The sequence below is a fragment of the Leuresthes tenuis genome, unplaced genomic scaffold (genome assembly GCF_036924035.1).
Source record: "Leuresthes tenuis unplaced genomic scaffold, fLeuTen1.0.hap1 SCAF_21, whole genome shotgun sequence".
Lineage (NCBI taxonomy): Eukaryota > Metazoa > Chordata > Actinopteri > Atheriniformes > Atherinopsidae > Leuresthes > Leuresthes tenuis.
Genome location: NW_027325375.1, coordinates 31,470,362 through 31,490,048, shown reverse-complemented (window position 1 = coordinate 31,490,048; position 19,687 = coordinate 31,470,362). Strand labels below are relative to the sequence as shown.

Below are 19,687 nucleotides of genomic sequence, written 5' to 3'. Positions count from 1 at the left end.
GCCAAAGGTTTGCTGGTGTTGTCTAATTGTCTGGTGACAGTCTCTATGGCTACCAGCTCGGCGTTGCATCGCGCATTCTCAGATGAATACATCTCTTTATAAAGATACGATGGAGCTGGGTTCTCCTGCCAGACCGTCAGCTGGTGGGTATTTGCTAACTGAAAAAACAGAACGAACAGGTAATGTCTGGTTTATTTTCAGTGCTAAACATCGTGTAAAGTTTCTCTGTTTCTTTATCCAAACTACCAAATGTTGTTGTTTCAGGCTGATGGAAAACTACACCTTCAACAGCTTTACCCTCCAGCTGGAGGGGTTAAAGGTCAAAGAGGCTTCCATGTACCCCGTCTTCTTCTTTTTTCTTTTCTCCTACCTGTTTATCATGATAGCTAATGTCGGCATCGTTGTCCTTATTTTCATTGACAAAAGCCTCCATCAGCCCATGTATCTCCTGTTCTGCAACCTGCCGGTTAATGATGTCATTGGGAACTCTATCCTGTTGCCTCGGCTGCTCTCAGACATCCTGAAGCCTCCTTCGAAGCTGCTGATCGCTTATTATGAGTGTGTGGTTCAGGCTTTCACCACACATATGTTTGGGACCACGTCCCACACAGTGCTGATGATCATGGCCTTTGACAGATATGTTGCCATCTGTAATCCTCTGCGTTACGCTGCCATAATGACCAATAAGATGGTGATGAAGCTGACGGTCTCTGCCTGGGGGGTGGCCTTTGTTTTGGTCGGGATTCTGCTCGGTTTGACCATCCGATTGAACCGATGCAGGACTCTGATCACTAACCCTTACTGTGACAATCCCTCCCTGTTCAAGCTCTCCTGTGAGAGTGTTTTCATTAATAACATCTACGGCCTCACTTTCACTGTGGTTCTGTTCACAGCCTCTATAGGCAGCATGGTGCTCACCTACACTCAGATTACAGTCGTCTGTCTGACCAGTAAGAACCAGTCTTTGAACAGTAAAGCCCTGCAGACCTGCAGCACTCACCTGGTCATGTATATGGTCATGCTTTTTTGTGGAATGCTTGTCATAGCCCTTCATCGCTTCCCTCAGTACTCTAACGAGAGAAAAATGTCTGCCATCCTGTTCCACATCATCCCCGGCAGCCTGAACCCCATAATTTATGGGGTTCAGTCCAAAGAGATACAGAAATTCATGTTGAAGTTGTTCCGGTCCAGAAAGGTTTTGTCCTCTAAATGATGTTCTTTTAAAAGCACGATGCAGAACTTGTTTGATTCATGCTAAATGTTTTCTGATAATAGGCTGTCAGTTTATGTTTACTAATGATTTAGTTTAAAATGGAAGAAAACTTTCATTTTTCATCACGCAGGTGCTTTAATGTCCTTTACTTTGATCTATCGCAGTAATGAGTCATTTTAACACTATAAAAAACGTTTTTTTCTTCTGTCATATTAGATTTTAGGCACTTAAACTAAGAACTATGTCTGCAAAGAAAAGAATATAAAAAATCTGAAGTAAACTAAATGTGCATCTTCATATTTTTAAAATGTTTAGTCAAACATTATGAGATGTGTAATTAAATAGAACATCAAGGTGTTTGTCACTGTAATGTCAATTAAAGCTGTAAATCTTAAACGATTTCCAATATATCAGCAAAAAAGACAATAAAGTCGGTTGTATTTTCCTACAGAATAATATGATGTCTAAAAGTTCTTCTTTATTTGTCCTGAATATCTTGATTTAATGTGAAAAGTAGAGCTGCTCACTAATCCTCTTTGGGTCAATTAATGATGGAATTATAAATTCAGACACATGACAGGAGTGAAAAGTGGTTTAAATCAGTTTTTAATGACACTTTCAAACCTGCACAGATGTTATTGTCATTAGTCCAAAGCCTGATGAAAGCTGGATCACACAGCAGATGATTATAATGTTGCTTCTTCATCAAACTGGGAGTGAAGCCGCTCAGCCAGCAGATGGCGCCTCGTCCTGTCAAATAATCCTGACATTTTCTGACATTTTCTGACATTTTCTGCACATCTGTGAAATAACTGAAGACATTCAACTGACATGATGACAGATTAGCAGCGATGCTAATTAGCGATGCTAATTCCACAATGTTAAGGATGAACATGTGGTTGAGTCTCATGTTTCACAAGATTTAGTGAAAATACAGATGTTAAACAGCTGTGTTGGTGCTTCAGAGAAAATTGGGTTCAGTTTCATTCAGATAAAGATCAGGGTCTGAGAACAGCAAGCTGGAGTTTGGTCCATTTAAAACTGTAAAGGGACGCCACGCTAACTCCTGCGTAGGATCATGAACATGCTGCTGTATCTGTGGAATTAATAAAACAAAACTATGAGTCATAAAAAGGCTGCTGGACAATATCATTTAAATGTTTGGGCTCTAACACTCAGCCTTACAGCTGAGATGGACCATTTATAAGGGGGAAGGGGCGTCTGATCACTGCATTAAACAAAGGAAACTACAAGCAATCATCAGCTAAATCTCACCCAGTTTTATTTATATAGATTCATTCAAAGCTGAAGAAAAAGTTGGCACCAAAGCTTCTATCCGACCCAATCCCTTGTTTTTTTGGGACAGCCCAAAAATAAAGAATTCAAGCAGTTTTCTTCCTGATTTTGATAATATTACTAAGGTGAAAGAAGGCCGTCCTCATCAGCTCTTCATCAGCTAAATCTCACCCAGTTTTATTTATATAGTGCCAAGTAATACAATCATAATCCAATAAAATCCAATGAACTCAATTCCAAATTAGTCCAATTCATTCAAAGCCAAAGCTGAAGAAAAAGTTGGCACCAAAACTTTTATTTTTGGGACAGCCCAAAAATAAAGAATTCAGGCAGTTTTCTTCCTGATTTTGATAATATTACCAAGGTGAAAGAAGGCCGTCTTCACCACAGCAGACTGTTGGTAGTTGGTAGTTGGATAAAAGCCACAGTATGCAGGTGGATTCTGCTGGTGTCACTGAAGGGGAAGTCATCATAGATAACTCTCAAAGTACCCTAAAAAGACCTAACATTGGCACAAAAAAGGCACGACTTCACTTCCTCCGTGTGCTTCGAAGCAAAGAGCTCAGCACCAAGCTCACGGCTGAGTTTTACCTGATTGTATCCTGACATACGGACAGTGGTTCGCTGCCTGTTCAGTGGCCAACAGGAAGGTCCTGCAGAGGGTCAGAAAGCATCGGCAGCCCTTCCCTCGAGGACATCGCAGCGTCACGATACCTGACCAGAGCCAGTCACCATCCAGGCATCGCCTGTTTGACCTCCTGGCCTCAGGGGGGCGATAGAGGCCCGTAAAAACAAGGACAAACTGTTGAACAGCTTCATCCCAGAAGCCATCCAAACATTGAACATGTCAAATGTCATGTTCTGCACCTCTTCTATGATATACAATTTACACATGGGTCGAAATGAGGTTTTTATTCATTTATTTGTGTGAAAAAGTCTTTATTGTTGTATGTAATGAGTGGGGAGCTTTGTATCCTCTGTACAATGACAACAAATTTGATTGAAAAAAGCCAAAAAGAGACACTTAAATACATGCAAAGAGCGCCGGCCACGTTGTTTCCATGTAACCATGAGTGCATAGAGAGTGATACAACAATACAAAATGGAGCTAAAATGGCCACAGAGATACTAAAGGCAAAGAAACACATGTTCCGGACCTTTTCCTGTGAAAGGAGCTTGTGGGGCCCTCCTTTAACAGGAAACTGTGTGTTGTTTACATGATTTTAGGGTTCCTGGTCCAGTTCATGTCTGTGGACTCAGAGCAGAGGTTTTATTATTTATTCATCGTACATTTTAAGATAATTACTCATGAAACGCTGAGTGTAACCTGTGAAAAGTTTAGACTGACGTTCTGTTGCTGTTCGAGGGTCAAACTTCGTCTCAGCTGCATTCAGCTCAGGGGAGCACGCTGCCCCCTAGTGGTCGCCAGGTTTCATCACTGCGTTGCCACAGCAGCCTCTAATGAGTGTTAATGTTTCTTAAACACAGCTGATCATTAATGAGCTCCTCTGTGAGCCGTACCCTAACAAACACTTATCAACAGTTTCTGATGGTAATCAGTCCCGTGAGGAGCTGACGGAGGCCAATTAATAATGTTTATCAGAGCTCGGAGGATAACGCTGGTTACATCAAAGCTTCTGGGACTCTCAGACTTTTAGAAGGTGAAACTAACACAGAAGTTAACTTTAAAACAGCCAGAGGACAAAGTTGTACATGAGGCTGGTGCAGAAACATGTCGACATCTTTCCCGTTAGAATCAAACACATTATTTTGTCACTTTTTCCATAAAAAAAGCTTGAATAATGCATCTTCTTTGCTGTGTTTCAGTCTTGCTTTGCTTCAACAGAAGCTTATTTTTCTGAGAGTTTACCAGAGCAGAACTGACATGAAGCTGCCAACAGAGCGCCCTCTGTTGGATGATAAGGCAAACTACCTGTCTGATGGATCGGTTAATGATTAGATTGGGACTCTGATCTGTGAAGTTTCCTCTGGTTTGCAGCCATGTTGGAACTTTGTGTTTCTATGTGAGCGAAGCAGCAGTCCAGTCACTCCCATATGAATCCAGAAGCTGTGTGACTTCACCTCTTCTGTGTTTTATTGTACATTTCAGAGAGGAACCAAAGCAAACTCTCTTAAAGACTCTTAAACACATTCAAGGGTAAATGTCACGAGCCAACAATGGCACTGAAATAATGGGAAGACACCAGTTTGTCTTTCACCACCAGGCAGATCAACCTCTTATAGGCAGAGCATTAATTCAATAAAACTGCCTAAATGACTCTTTCGCATTGCTGTGGTGAAGCTTTCATCCATCTGTAAATAAATGCATTTCCAACGCTGAATATCGGCCGTTATATCAGACAGAATGTGGAAATCAGGTGTTTAAGATGTGCAACATCTGCATAGATCCCTTTCCAAGGATCCAAAGCAGACCTGAATATTAAAAAGTAACCTTTAAAATGTATCTGTGGGAAAAAGACTGGAAGCAGCCCAGTTAAACACAACATGTGTGACGGGTTGAAGTGTCTTCAGAGGCAGAGTTTTCTGTCCATGGTCCCCTGAATGCATCACTGTGGCCTTTAATTTAATTAGCTCGCTGGTCAGTGAGACACCTGGGATCTGTGAGGCCTTCAGGGTGCTCATTACAACCCTTTAAAGCCCAAATAACAGCACTGCAACAGAGCAGCTTCAGGCTCGTTACAACAGCTCCACAAAAGCTCAGAACCTTCCTGGTCCAGCGCTGAAAAATAGAGCCTCTGTGCAGAACTTCCTTCTCAGTGAAGTCCAAACATGATGCAAGTCTGAGATACTGAAAATCCTTCGAGTTTTGCCACTACAGGAAGGTGTTTTAGGGTTTTAAACTTTCCTGGTGACCAAAACCAGCAGATGACTTCATGTAATTTACTTTTAAAGTTTGAAGAGAAACTTTCTGCCGCAGCTGAGCTGGTGTTGTGTCAGGAAGCTGCGAGCCGTCTCCCTGCAGAGTTCCTGCTGCCTCGCGGCGCTCATTAACAAACGGTTGCTGAAACAACAGAAACCAGCCCGGCGTCAGGCTTACATCACGTTACTCAACATGGCTCAGAACACACTCTGGAAGTATGTCCCCAATTTAAAAAGTTAGCGGTAAAATGTCATGAAAACTAAATGTAAACTAAGATATTTAAAATACAGAAAACAGGTGGAAGGTTTCATTGAAGATATCAGCTCATCTTGAGTTTAAATGTCTCATAAAAGTTGGGATTGGTCCATGTTTCCCACTGTGCAGCGTCTCCTATTCTTTTAAGAACATCTGTAAACATCTGGAAGTGTGGAGACCAGCTGCTGGGCCTTTGGGAGAGGAATGCTGTCCTGTGGACTCTTCTGCTGCTGGAACAGATGCAGGATGTGGTTTAACTCTGTCCTGCTGAGATATTTCAGGCCTTCCCTGAAGAAGATGTTGCTCTAAAACCCGTTTATTCCTTTCAGCTTTGATGGAGCCTTTCCAGATGTGCAGGTTTACAGTTCCTGAGGCACTAAAAAAGATTTAAGGCAGATATCACCAAAAAGCTGCTTTCAGCCAAACATCAGACAACAAAAGACTTTGTTGTTGGCACCCATCCATCCATCCATCTACACCCATCCATCCATGGGTGGATACCCATCCATCCATCCATCTACACCCATCCATCCATCCATCCATCCATCCATCCATCCATCCATCCATCGATGGGTGGATACCCATCCATCCATCCATCATCCATCCATCCATCCATCCATCATCCATCTACATCCATCTACACCCATCCATCCATCCATCTACACCCATCCATCCATCCATCCATCCATCTACACCCATCCACCCATCCATCCATCCATCGATGGGTGGATACCCATCCACCCACCCATCCATCCATCTACATCCATCCATGGGTGGATACCCATCCATCCATCCATCATCCATCCATCCATCATCCATCCATCCATCCATCCATCCATCCATCCATCCATCTACACCCACTTAATCTAATTCAGGGTCATAGCGGAGCTGGAGCCTATTATCCCAGCAGTCATCGGGCCATGCGGGGTACACCCTGGATAAGTCACCAGTCCATCACAGGGCCATCCACACTCACTCCTCGGGTCAATTTTAGGATCAACAGTTAACCTGACGTGGTGTTCGGTGGGAGGAAGCCGGAGTACCCGGAGATAAACCTACACGTGCACGCCTAGAACATGCAAACTCTGCACAGAATGAGCCCAGAAGGAACCAGGAACCCTCTGCTGTGAGGCCACCAGCTGCTGCTGCTTCTTTCTGAGCTGGTTCAGTCAGCTTTTAGTTGCCTGCTGCAGGGGACGAAGGTGGCAACAATCTGCCAAAGTACGCTTCCTGGTGTCATACCCCAACAAGAGAGCCAACGTAAAGAACACTTTATCAGAGCAGGCAGAGGCATACCAGAGGAGCCAGTCGCCCAATTACAAGAATATGGACCAAAAAAATGCTTCTGACTGGTTATTTCAAGGTTATTTAGTTAAATATGAAGTCTTTGACATGGAAAAACCTAAAGACCAACAGTAACCAAAAGTCTATGTAAGTATCACAGTGAGAAAAAGAAAGTTTCTATTCAAAGGCTCTATGAATTGGGACAAAAATTGCTACAAACCAGGTCTTTATTTTCCCGTTGCCTTTTATTAATTACCTTAAATTTATGTTAAAGATTCTGTTTCTTTAACCATCAGCTGTACCCGTCTCATTGTGAGTGTCATAAACAGCGAATCGCTGTGGTCCGTCTCTATGGCAACCCGGAGGCTGCGTTCCTCTCTCAGATGAATTCACGTCTTTATAAAGATAAGAAGGAGGTTGGAGGTTCATTTGGCCGGTGTGTGACTGCAGACTGAAGACGAATAAAAGACAGCAGGTATAACATATAATTCTTCATTCATTTAAATAGATTTAGACATTAACTTGTATTCTGGTTATGAATTAACTGCGTTATGCCTCACTTTATCTAACTATGGCATCAGGGACTGTTGCCCTCACTTACATTCACAGTGTCTGGATAATCAGATGCATTTCTTCTGGAATAACTTTACAAATGTGTTGTTTCAGGCTGATGGAAAACTACACCTTCAACAGCTTTACCCTCCAGCTGGAGGGGTTAAAGGTCACACAGGCTTCCATGTTCCCCGTCTTCTTCTCTTTTCTTTTCTCTTATGTGTGTATTATGACGTTCAATATAGGCATCGTGGTCCTGGTTTGCATTGACAAAAGCCTCCATCAGCCCATGTATCTCCTGTTTTGCAACCTGCCGGTTAATGATGTCATTGGGAACTCTATCATGCTTCCTCGGCTGCTCTCAGACATCTTGTTGCCCCCATCTGAGCGCCTCATCAGTTATTATGAGTGTGTGGTTCAGGCTTTCACCACACATATGTTTGGGACCACGTCCCACACAGTGCTGATGATCATGGCCTTTGATAGATATGTTGCCATCTGTAATCCTCTGCGTTACGCTGCCATAATGACCAATAAGATGGTGATGAAGCTGACGGTCTCTGCCTGGGGGGTGGCCTTTGTTTTGGTCGGGATTCTGCTCGGTTTGACCGTCCGACTGAACCGATGCAGGACTCTGATCACTAACCCTTTCTGTGACAACGCCTCGCTGTTCAAGCTCTCCTGTGAGAGCGTCATCATTAACAATATCTACGGCCTCACTTTCACTGTGGTGCTGTTCACAGCCTCTATAGGCAGCATGGTGCTCACCTACACTCAGATTACAGTCGTCTGTCTGACCAATAAGAACAAGTCTTTGAACAGTAAAGCCCTGCAGACCTGCAGCACTCACCTCTTTGTGTATATGGTCATGCTTTTTTGTGGAATTCTCGTCATAGCCCTTCATCGCTTCCCTCAGTACTCAGACTACAGGAAACTTTGTGCCATTTTGTTCCACATCATCCCCGGCAGCCTGAACCCCATCATTTACGGGGTTCAGTCCAAAGAGATACAGAAATTCATGTTGAAGTTGTTCCGGTCCAGAAAGGTTTTGTCCTCTAAATGATGTTCTTTTAAAAGCACGATGCAGAACTTGTTTGATTCATGCTAAATGTTTTCTTATAATATAAGAAAATACAAATATTTTCCAAAAGTGTGACTTCTGAAACACTTTCCATGTATAACTGTTGTATTAAAGGGTTCGTCTGGCATCCTGTGTGTCTTCAGGCTTCATTTTTCCATTCAGTCTGAAGATATTCCCATAAAAGTTCATTGATTTAAAACATATAAACTGTGTTGTATTGCTCCTCATGATGGATGCACTTTATAAGCTTGGACTGTAGAGGTGATAAAAAAAGGCTTTACAGGTAACTAACTAAAGGTGATGCCAAGGAAATGGAAACAGGGAAGAAAAGAACTGAGTGTTTTTTACGAAAAAACAAGGAATTCAGAAGAGAGACGAGAACTGAACTGAAACCTGGAGGATGTACACTGAGGAGTAAAGTACAGGTGCACAGCAGGTGAGACAGGAAGTAAACACACAAAAATACACATCAGGGTGGATACTGCAAAATAAAAGAGAAAGCAGGGCAATAAAGTGCAAAAAGAAATCAAGAAACCAAAAACAAGGCAAAACACTCACACCGAGACACTTTTCTCCCAGATTTACTGATAATTTCTATATATTCATGAAGGTGTGAAATTAAACACATGAGGCCACTTCATTCTACAGAGAGAAAGATTATTCACAAGTGGAAAACATTCAGGACAGCTGTCAATCTTCCCAGGAGTGGACGTCCCAGCAAGGTCACCCCAAGGTGAAGAAGCCCAGAGCTACATCTCAGACTCTACAGGCCTCAGCTAGCATGTTAAAGGTTAAAGGTCACCCCAAGGTGAAGAAGCCCAGAGCTACATCTCAGACTCTACAGGCCTCAGTTAGCATGCTAAAGGTTAAAGGTCACCCCAAGGTGAAAAAGCCCAGAGCTACATCTCAGACTCTACAGGCCTCAGTTAGCATGCTAAAGGTTAAAGGTCACCCCAAGGTGAAGAAGCCCAGAGCTACATCCCAGACTCTACAGGCCTCAGTTAGCATGCTAAAGGTTAAAGGTCACCCCAAGGTGAAAAAGCCCAGAGCTACATCTCAGACTCTACAGGCCTCAGTTAGCATGCTAAAGGTTAAAGGTCACCCCAAGGTGAAAAAGCCCAGAGCTACATCTCAGACTCTACAGGCCTCAGTTAGCATGCTAAAGGTTAAAGGTCACCCCAAGGTGAAAAAGCCCAGAGCTACATCTCAGACTCTACAGGCCTCAGTTAGCATGTTAAAGGTCAAAGGTCACCCCAAGGTGAAGAAGCCCAAAGCTACATCTCAGACTCTACAGGCCTCAGTTAGCATGTTAAAGGTTAAAGGTCACCCCAAGGTGAAAAAGCCCAGAGCTACATCTCAGACTCTACAGGCCTCAGTTAGCATGTTAAAGGTTAAAGGTCATACATCTCAGACTCTACAGGCCTCAGTTAGCATGTTAAAGGTTAAAGGTCATACATCTCAGACTCTACAGGCCCCAGTTAGCATGTTAAAGGTTAAAGGTCATGGCAGCACAGTTAGAAAAAGACTGAACAAGGATGGCTTGTTTGGAAGGGCTGCAGGAGAAAGCCTCTTCTCTCTAAAAAGAACATGGCAGCACAGCTTAGGTTTGCAAAGCTGCATCTGAACAAAGCTCAAGACTTCTGGAACAATGTCCTTTGGACAGACCAGAGCAAAGTGGAGATGTTTGGTCCTAATGCACAGCAGCACGTTTGGAGGAAACCAAACACAGCATATCAGCACAAACACCTCATACCAGCTGTCAAGCACGGTGGTGGAGGGCTGATGATCTGGGCTGGTTCTGCAGCCACAGGACCTGGGCACCTTGCAGTCATTGAGTCCACCATGAACTCCTCTGGATACCAAAGTATTCTAGAGTCAGATGTGAGGCCATCTGTCCCACAGCTAAAGCTGGGCTGAAACTGGCTCATCAACAGGACAAAGATCCCAAACACAGCAGCAGATCTACAGCAGAATGTGGGAAAAAGAAAAGAATCGAGGTGTTGCAACGGTCCAGTCAGAGTCCAGACCTCAGCCTGACTGAAATGCTGTGGTGGGACCTTAAGAGAGCTGTGCTGGCATCTCGGTTCTTGAATTAATTAAACTGCAGCTTTGTTCTTTATTTGAAACCAGGCTAATATTGAGGTGAAACCTGCATTTATTTAGAATTGCACTTCATTTGAAGACAAGATTATGTTTTATATGAAGTCAATGCAGAAGAACTGCAACAGAACAACTTGTGATTTATTTTCTCCTTCTAATTTTAGGTGTTGTACCCAGTTTTGTACAGGGTTTACATCACTATCATCGTATAATGAGCTGGGAAGTTTCCCAGCAACAGCTGACCAGGCAGCAGGAGGATGCAGCAGCCAACAGCTGCAGATGAAACACATAAAAGTGCTGATTCATCTCCTGCTCTGGGGTGGAGGGTGGTTTCTGTTTCAGCTCGGCAGAGCGCAGAAGGCTGGCTTCGTCCTCAGTGAGAATCCTCAGAAAACAGAGGGTCTGAACACGATGCAATGGACTGATTATGATGTCTGAAAATGTTTTAAAATCTTCTGACTTTGTGACTTGACTGACTTCTTTGGACTTTACCGTAGAATTGCCTCGATCTGCCCAGCCTGCAGCTGTTAGGAGAGGTTACTGTTACTGTGTTACAGCCTTCATTTGTACCATGACAGATGTGTGCAGCTGTTTTCAGCCTTCATTTGTACCATGACAGATGTGTGCAGCTGTTTTCAGCCTTCATTTGTACCATGACAGATGTGTGCAGCTGTTTTCAGCCTTCATTTGTACCATGACAGATGTGTGCAGCTGTTTTCAGCCTTCATTTGTACCATGACAGATGTGTGCAGCCACTTATGGATAACGAGACTTCAGTCGGAGACATCCTGATCGTAGAGGGCTTCAAGGTCACCCCTCAGTCCTCCGTCCCGGTCTTTGTCCTCCTCCTCCTCGCCTACATCTTCATCATGGTGTCCAACATCGGTCTTGTGGTGGTCATCTTCAGTTCCAGCCGCTTCCATCAGCCCATGTATCTGCTCTTCTGCAACATGTGTCTGAATGATGTTTTTGGGGCAACGATAAAGATCCTTCAGATACTCAGAGATCTGTTCAGATCAGGCTCAGAGCGTTACATTCACTACATTAACTGTGTAGTTCAGGCCTTCTGTGTGAACCTCTATGGAAGCACTTCCCACACCGTGCTCATCATCATGGCTTTTGATCGCTACGTGGCCATCTGCGACCCACTCAGATACTCCACCACCATGACCCACAGGATGGTGGTGAAGCTGTCGCTGGCGGCCTGGGGATCCACGTTTGTCGCGGTGACGATCCTCCTGAGCCTCACCATCCGATTAACGCGCTGCAGGAGAGTTATAATGAACCTGTACTGTGACAACGCCTCCTTGTTCAAGCTTTCTTGCGAGAGCGTTCTGATCAACCAAATCTACGGCCTCGGATACACGGTGGTGCTGCTGGGCTCCTCCTTCTGCAGCATCGCGCTCACCTACCTGAAGATCGCTGCGGTGTGTTTGCGCAGCAAAAACAAGGCCCTGAACAGCAAAGCGCTGCAGACCTGCGCCACCCACCTGACGGTGTACCTCCTGCTGCTGGGGTCGGCCTTCATCATCACAGCCCTGCACCGGTTCCCTCAGCTGACAGAGTACAGAAACGTGGTCTCAGTGGTGGGTGAAGTGACTCTGCCGGCGCTCAGCGCTACAATCTATGGGCTGCAGATTAAAGAGATCAGGCAGAGGGTTGTGGCTTTGTTTCAGAGGAAAGGAAAACTCTGCAGAGTGGGGCCTGGACAGTGAAATACTACGGAGACAGCCTTTTAATTTCTTTTATTTATTCTCTCCATGAAATGAAAATAACTTTGATTCAAAGCCTTAATTGTTGTTTATGCATTTGGCAGATGGTTTTATCCAAAGAAACTTACAGGCAGGGTGAGGGGGTCCTGCCTAAGGACCCCTACTGGAGGTAATACCTTTCAGGCAGTGGATTTGAACCCAGGGTCACCTACATGAAAGGTGGCAATCTTACCACCACACAATCCATTATGTTCATTAAAGAAAGAAAGTGCACATCTTATGAAGTCTGGTGAATCTTTTCTTTATTCATGTGAAAAAGGAACATATTCCTGTAATAATCATATTATAACCAACATTCATTCAGTTTCTTGTATTCAGAACCTCCAACATGACAGAACTCAGTGCTGATGCCTTTCTTATCTCATGCTTTTTGTGCATAACTTCCTTTAGAAGTGAGCTGACAGATGACTGAATATTCAGTCTGTCTAACTGTGCTTCTGAGAGTATCAGAAACTTAAAAAACACACTTTTTTGCTCAGTATCGATGGTTGTAAGGAGGGTGGAGGCCACCATCACTGAGCCAACATGGAGACAAACAGCTGTGGACACAGCTCAGAGCCTAAATAACCCCACATGCATGTGTTTGGACTGTAAGAACATAAAACTCAGAAAGACCCAATAATATCAGCTATGATATGATAAAGAAGCTCATTCTTACTTTCTGGAACTTTAGCATCTTTTCCTTTTCACATGACTGTTACAGTTCATGTTTTTCTGTCACAGTTTAAGTTTAGATGATTATGTTTTCAGGTTCTTTGTCATGTTTTTAGATTCTGTTCTTGTCAGGTTTCTCCCCTGCCATCAGCTGCACATCAGTCACTAATCCACAGCATTTAGTCTCCTGTTTCAACCCTTCATGTCATGCCACAGAAGTTAAGTCTGGTTTCCTGCCTCATAGTCTTTGTTAAAGTTATTTAGTCCATAGTCTTGTTTTTTCATGTTGAAGTATTTCTGATTATCCGGCTCAGCCGCACTTTTTGTTCTTGCTCCCAGTTTTTTTTAAATAAACCTTTTTGATTTTGAAAGAACTGCATCTGGGTCCTACCTTCACCACGATCCCTGACAATGACTCCATTCTGTATGTGAACATGGACACGAAGAGTTTCTTATTAAGCTGAAGCTTTGTAGGAGACAAAGATATTCATCTTATTTAGATTAAAAACCAGTGTAACCTACATTTGTCTGAGCTACACCTATAGATGTGATGCATCAAATGACAAATCTGGAGCTTCCTGTGTAGGAGATCATGGTTCATGATAGTATAGCTGAACAGAAGATAATTTAAAAGGTGACTTTTCCAGTTGACACTGCAGTTATAAAACCAGTATAACCTATATTTGTCTGAACTATACATATATCTATAGATGTGATGCATCAAATGACAAATCTGGAGCTTCCTGTGTAGGAGATCATGGTTCATGATAGTATAGCTGAACAGAAGATAATTTAAAAGGTGACTTTTCCAGTTGACACTGCAGTTATAAAACCAGTATAACCTATATTTGTCTGAACTATACATATATCTATAGATGTGATGCATCAAATGACAAATCTGGAGCTTCCTGTGTAGGAGATCATGGTTCATGATAGTATAGCTGAACAGACGTTGTGTTCAAGGTACTTTAATGGTGACTTTTCCAGTTGACACTGCAGTTATAAAACCAGTATAACCCATATTTGTCTGAGCTATACATATATCTATAGATGTGATGCATCAAATGAGTCTCCAAACCAGTTTGAGCTGACACGAGGGTTATCACCAACCCCTGAATGGGTTAAATAAAACAAATAAATGAGCACCTCCAGTCCAATGTCGAGCACATTGATGGTTTGTTTGTACCTTGGAATCTAACTGGGTGTTCAGTACCAACAAAAGACGCTTCTAAGCCATGTTTAGTGATGTAAGTTCACCAAAAACACCTCAATGCAATGTCCCTCGGTTTAACTTAGCAGTAAAACCACTTTGTTAGGTTCAGGAAACTCATCCCGGTTCGGGTTAAAGACGTTCTTTCACACACTTCACATGCAGATGCATGTTCCTCTGGTGTTACTATCGGTCGTTTTATCCTTCAGAGTAAAAGCAAAGCCTCCCAGTGCTTTAGAGACAGTTTCAGTACATTTGGAAATGCTTCTCAAATCAACCTAAAGTTGTAAAGTTGTTCTGTCCATTGTCTTTGTCCACCCTTTCTCGAATAAACCCTCAAGAGATGAGGTGTTGTTGGGCGCAGTTATCAGTGGTTACCATGCAACGGTTACCACGGTAGCACGGGAGGCTGCTGCTGACAGCAATCGATGGTCCAAATAAAAGTCTCCGTGGTTTAACTTGTGGTTTGGGGTGGAGGTTTGTGTGTCAGAGTGTGATCCTCAGACACCCAGCAGCTGCCTCCCTCTTCACAGAATGTGTTAGGCTGGAGAAATGTTGTTTCTCTGAAAGGGTCACGCTCCCAAACCTGACAGATTCAGTTGTATTTGTGGATGCTTTCGTGTCTACCTTCACTTTAATAACACGGTAATGACTGTATTTGTGCTTGTGTCACTTACAGCAGCACCGGGATGCTTCTGAGGAGGGATCGTTAAGGCTTCAAAGAGGTTTTTCTCCCTTTTCATTGAATTTTAAAAGCAGAGGGTGCTGTGTGCTGAGGACATTAATGCCACTGAAAGCTGTGTGATCTGAATATATCTTTTTGTAATTTGAGTAAATAAACCCTGAAAAGGGTCCTCTGAACAGCCCAGAACTGAATCATACATTTAAACAAGCTGCTAAAACAGAGAGAGTCTGGTCAGAGCAGTTCTCAGCCGCACATCCGGCTTCTTCTTCGTTATATGACAGGTAAAATATGGGCAACTGGACATTCAGTATGGACAGCTTGGTCCTGGAGGCTCTGAAGGTGACCCCTCAGTCCTCCCTCCCTGCCTTCATCCTCCTCCTCCTCATCTACGTCTTCATCGTGGTGTCCAACCTCGGCCTGGTGGTGGTGATTTTAAACAGCAGGAGTCTTCACCAGCCCATGTATCTACTCTTCTGCAACATGAGTATTAATGATGTTTTCGGGGCCACGATAATTGTGCCTCATGTCCTCAGAGATCTGCTCAAATCAAACTCCGAGCGCTACATTCATTACATCGCCTGTGCAGCTCAGGCCTTTTGTGTTCACCTCCATGCGAGCGTCTCCCACACAGTGCTCATGATCATGGCTTTCGATCGCTACATGGCCATCTGCAACCCGCTGCGATACGCCACCATCATGACCCACAGGACCGTGGTGAGTCTGTCGTGGGCAGCCTGGGGATCGGCCTGCCTGCTGGTGCTGATCCTCGTGGGCCTCAGCGTCCGGCTGTCGCGCTGCAGGCAGGTTGTATTCAACTTGTTCTGTGACAATGCGTCGCTGTTCAGCCTCTCCTGCGAGAGCCTCCTCATCAACAACATCTACGGCCTCACCTACACGGTGGTGCTGCTGGGCTCCTCCATCTGCAGCGTCGCCCTCACCTACCTGAAGATCGCTGTGGTGTGTCTGAGCAGCAAAAACAAGGCCCTGAACAGCAAAGCGCTGCAGACCTGCACCACCCACATGACGGTGTACCTCATCCTGCTGGTGTCTGGCTTCATCATCGTTATCCTGCACCGTTTCCCTCAGCTGTCCAGCCACAGGAAGGTGGCCGCAGTCTTAGGCCACGTCGCGCTGCCTGCCCTCAATGCAGTCATCTACGGGCTGCAGATGAAAGAGGTCAGGCAGAAAGTTGCAGCCGCGTTCCTCGGCAATAAAGTTGCCTCAATGAATGTAAAATGACACGTGATGATATGGATGTTCAGTTTAGATTATTCAGATTGTGCCAGAAGGGTAGAATACAGATTGTCTCCAACTCTGTGGCAAGTGAATTAGCTTTAATATGAGAAAAAGGTTTGATTGCAATCACTTGACGAGGAGAATTCAAATCTGGCTCATTTGTTGTGTTTAGAAACTCCAAAGTAAAAACAGTCTGAGATAGACTGATTTTCCTCTCAAATATCCAAGAGTTTACTTCATTTCCCATCATGCAACCAGATATTATTTTGTCATTTGAGCCTGAATATTTGGTTGAAGCTTTGAGTCTGAAGCCCAACCTGAAGGAACCCTCATCACTGCAGAATAAAGAATGAATATAAATAAAGTTATTGAAGAAAGATGGTTCTCTGTGCTTCGGTATAATGTGTTATTACTATAATCAACACAGTCTGTTAGTTCTGTCTTATTAAATCAATGTGAATAGGTTAAAAAATGTGTTCAAAAGCTCTGAAAGGAAATTAAATATGAAACAAAAAAGGACAAAATTGTTATAAAACGTTTACACTTTAAATATGAATTTGGTGTTTTCATAAAGATAATAAACATATGGAAATAATGTCCAGGAACCATCAGACCTTACTGACAGATCTTAAACTTTGTAGTGTGTAAAAACGTGAAAACTCATCTTTCATGTGAAGTTAATAACTTTTGGAAGTGATGAACGGCTGTCATCAGTCTCAGTCACCATGAAAGGCGAGTAATTAACTCAATAAACGAGTTGATCAAAGTTCCAGTCTTCACCTGAGGTCGTGAGCTGAGGTCATGAGCTGAGGTCATGAGCTGAGGTCATGAGCTGAGGTCATGGGCTGAGGTCATAGGCTGAGGTCATAGGCTGAGGTCATAGGCTGAGGTCATGAGCTGAGGTCATAGGCTGAGATTAGGGGCTGAGGTCATGAGCTGAGGTCATGGGCTGAGGTCATAGGCTGAGGTCATGAGCTGAGGTCATAGGCTGAGATTAGGAGCTGAGGTCAGGGGCTGAGGTCATGGGCTGAGGTCATGGGCTGAGGTCATAGGCTGAGGTCATAGGCTGAGGTCATAGGCTGAGGTCATGAGCTGAGGTCATAGGCTGAGATTAGGAGCTGAGGTCATGGGCTGAGGTCATGAGCTGAGGTCATGGGCTGAGGTCATGGGCTGAGGTCATGGGCTGAGGTTAGGAGCTGAGGTTAGGAGCTGAGGTCATGGGCTGAGGTCATGGGCTGAGGTCATGGGCTGAGGTCATGGGCTGAGGTCAGGAGCTGAGGTCATGGGCTGAGGTCATGGGCTGAGGTCATAGGCTGAGGTCATAGGCTGAGGTCAGGAGCTGAGGTCAGGAGCTGAGGTCATAGGCTGAGATTAGGAGCTGAGGTCATGGGCTGAGGTCATGGGCTGAGGTCATGGGCTGATCGTAGATATAGACACGTAGATGCCACATTCGGACTTTTCAGGCAACACGGCCGCCATCTTGGGACAGGGTTTCTGACAGCTGTGCATCTGGCAAAATGCCAGACTTTTGTGCCGCTTACAGATGTTCCCGTGGAAGAAAAGCCGAAACTAATAAACTTGGAATAACATTTCACAAGTAAGAAGTTGTTTTGTATTATTTAACTGTTATGAACGAGTTTAATTTGATGTATCTCTTAAGATAAGATAAATTAAACTAGCTTATTACTAACTTAAGTCAGGACAAGAAAACAGAAGATGTTTTTATTAGTAAGACATCAGTAAGATGATGAAAGTGACATTTGGCAATCAGCCACAGTATATAACTGTGCTCAGCAGGCCGTGTTATTCCTAAATTATCTATTTAAATCAGTTTCACAGCACTAACATGAACTGCTAACGGAAGTTATGAACCTGAACTGTAGCTCCATAAGCTCAGACGGAGCTGTTTTGTGTAGGTTTATAAAAGATAACTGGAAGAGTTGGCATGGTCAGCAGCACTCAGGAGGAGAGGTTTTATCCCAAAGCACCGTTTAAACCAGACTTTGACAAGACTGGACTCAACTGTTTAAAGGAAGGAGGGAAACCATCACTTTTTAATTTTCCTGAACTAACACAACGCAGTGCCCACTAAATGATAATAAAATACACTATTAGAAGTTGTTCCTATTGAATTAACCCTGATAAAAACCTTTAAAAGCATCAGTGTCACCTCCCTGATGTTAAAATACACAATTCTATGAACATAGAAGACATTCTGTTATTTTAAAACAACGACGCATGATTGAGTTATCCATAAATACCTGAAATCTTTGTCTAAATAATCACATTTCTAATGTATTTATGAAAACTAATCTATGTTGTATCACAAATATTTGACTGAAGTTTATATTAAACCAAACGGCTTGAAAATCGGTTAAAAAGTCTGAGTTGTGGTGACTTTAATGGTTGATAGACCTCTGGCTCGGTTGACTAATGCAGGAAGTAGACACAGCTTCCCCTGCCCCAAGATGGCGGCTGCGTTGACGTATTGTTCCAATGGACAGCAGCGTCAGAGGCGGCATGTATGTGTATATATCTATGCGAGGTCATGAGCTTTGGTTACAACACAGACTGGTTGGGATCCCAGCAGATCCCATAGCAGAACGGGATCACATGGCTCAATACATGAGTGGGAACCAAAGGAAAATGGAAGTAAATGTGCAGGAACCTATAACTGGATACCACTCTCATGCATATTGGAAAGCTTTTAACTCTACAACATCAACAGGAAACTAAGAGCCTTCATCAAGAACTCGATGGGACTGTGGAAGACAACCCTGGAGGCCAATTCCAAGCCAGTTGTAGAAGCTACCATCGTGTGCGGTAGGTACCGAGGAGATGCTCTGTCCCCACTCCTGTTCTGCATAGGCCTGAACCCCCTCAGCTGCAACATCACAAAGAGCGGCTATGGATACCGGTTCCCAAGTGGAGCGACCATCATCCACCTCCACATGAGCAAGACAATGACTCACTGATACACCGCATCAGGATATACAGTAAGGACACCGGGATGTCATATGGACTAGAAAGATGTGGCCAAATGATATCAGACAGGCAGGGTGATCAGAGATGAACTGTTTGAACTACCAGAGGGAACCAGAGCTGATGTTCAGGGAAGCTACAAACACCCTGGGATCCCACAGGCAGAAAGCAACCATGATGAGGCTGCGAGGAAGTCAGCCTCAACCAAGAACCTACAAGAAGTAAAGGAGGTCCTGAAGGGTCAGCCGACAGGGGAGGACAAAGTCTGAGCCATCAACACACGCCAGTCATCAGAAATCCTGCTGGTATGATAATCTGCAAAGGAAGAGATAGAAGCCACTGGTTTCAAGGCAAGGAAACACCTCACAGAGTCACCAAGTCCAGCAACAACAGACTCTAAGAGGAAGGAGGGAGGCCGGGCTTGTGAGCTTCAGAGCTACAATCCAGGATGAAACAACAAAGATTGAGGAATTCATCAGGAAGAAC

General features: G+C 43.9%; 4 protein-coding genes across 4 annotated transcripts; all 4 read left to right on the top strand.

The window, feature by feature from the left end:
• The first annotated feature begins 265 nt into the window (after positions 1-265).
• On the top strand, positions 266-1,213 carry LOC140279635 (olfactory receptor 8G17-like). The gene has a single exon (XM_072374791.1). The coding sequence runs from the start codon at positions 269-271 to the stop codon at positions 1,211-1,213; it is 945 nt and encodes a 314-aa protein (XP_072230892.1). The 5' UTR covers positions 266-268.
• A 6,383-nt stretch (positions 1,214-7,596) lies between these two features.
• On the top strand, positions 7,597-8,544 carry LOC140279624 (olfactory receptor 52N2-like). Its single transcript, XM_072374779.1, has one exon. The coding sequence runs from the start codon at positions 7,600-7,602 to the stop codon at positions 8,542-8,544; it is 945 nt and encodes a 314-aa protein (XP_072230880.1). The 5' UTR covers positions 7,597-7,599.
• Positions 8,545-11,420: 2,876 nt separating this feature from the next.
• Positions 11,421-12,377, top strand: LOC140279339 (olfactory receptor 2F1-like). Its single transcript, XM_072374454.1, has one exon. It carries the CDS (start codon positions 11,421-11,423, stop codon positions 12,375-12,377), a length of 957 nt encoding a protein of 318 aa, XP_072230555.1.
• A 2,894-nt stretch (positions 12,378-15,271) lies between these two features.
• Positions 15,272-16,709, top strand: LOC140279621 (olfactory receptor 52N5-like). The gene is made up of 2 exons (XM_072374776.1): positions 15,272-16,174; positions 16,683-16,709. The coding sequence occupies exons 1-2, from the start codon at positions 15,272-15,274 to the stop codon at positions 16,707-16,709; spliced, it is 930 nt and encodes a 309-aa protein (XP_072230877.1).
• The last annotated feature ends 2,978 nt before the right edge of the window (positions 16,710-19,687 follow it).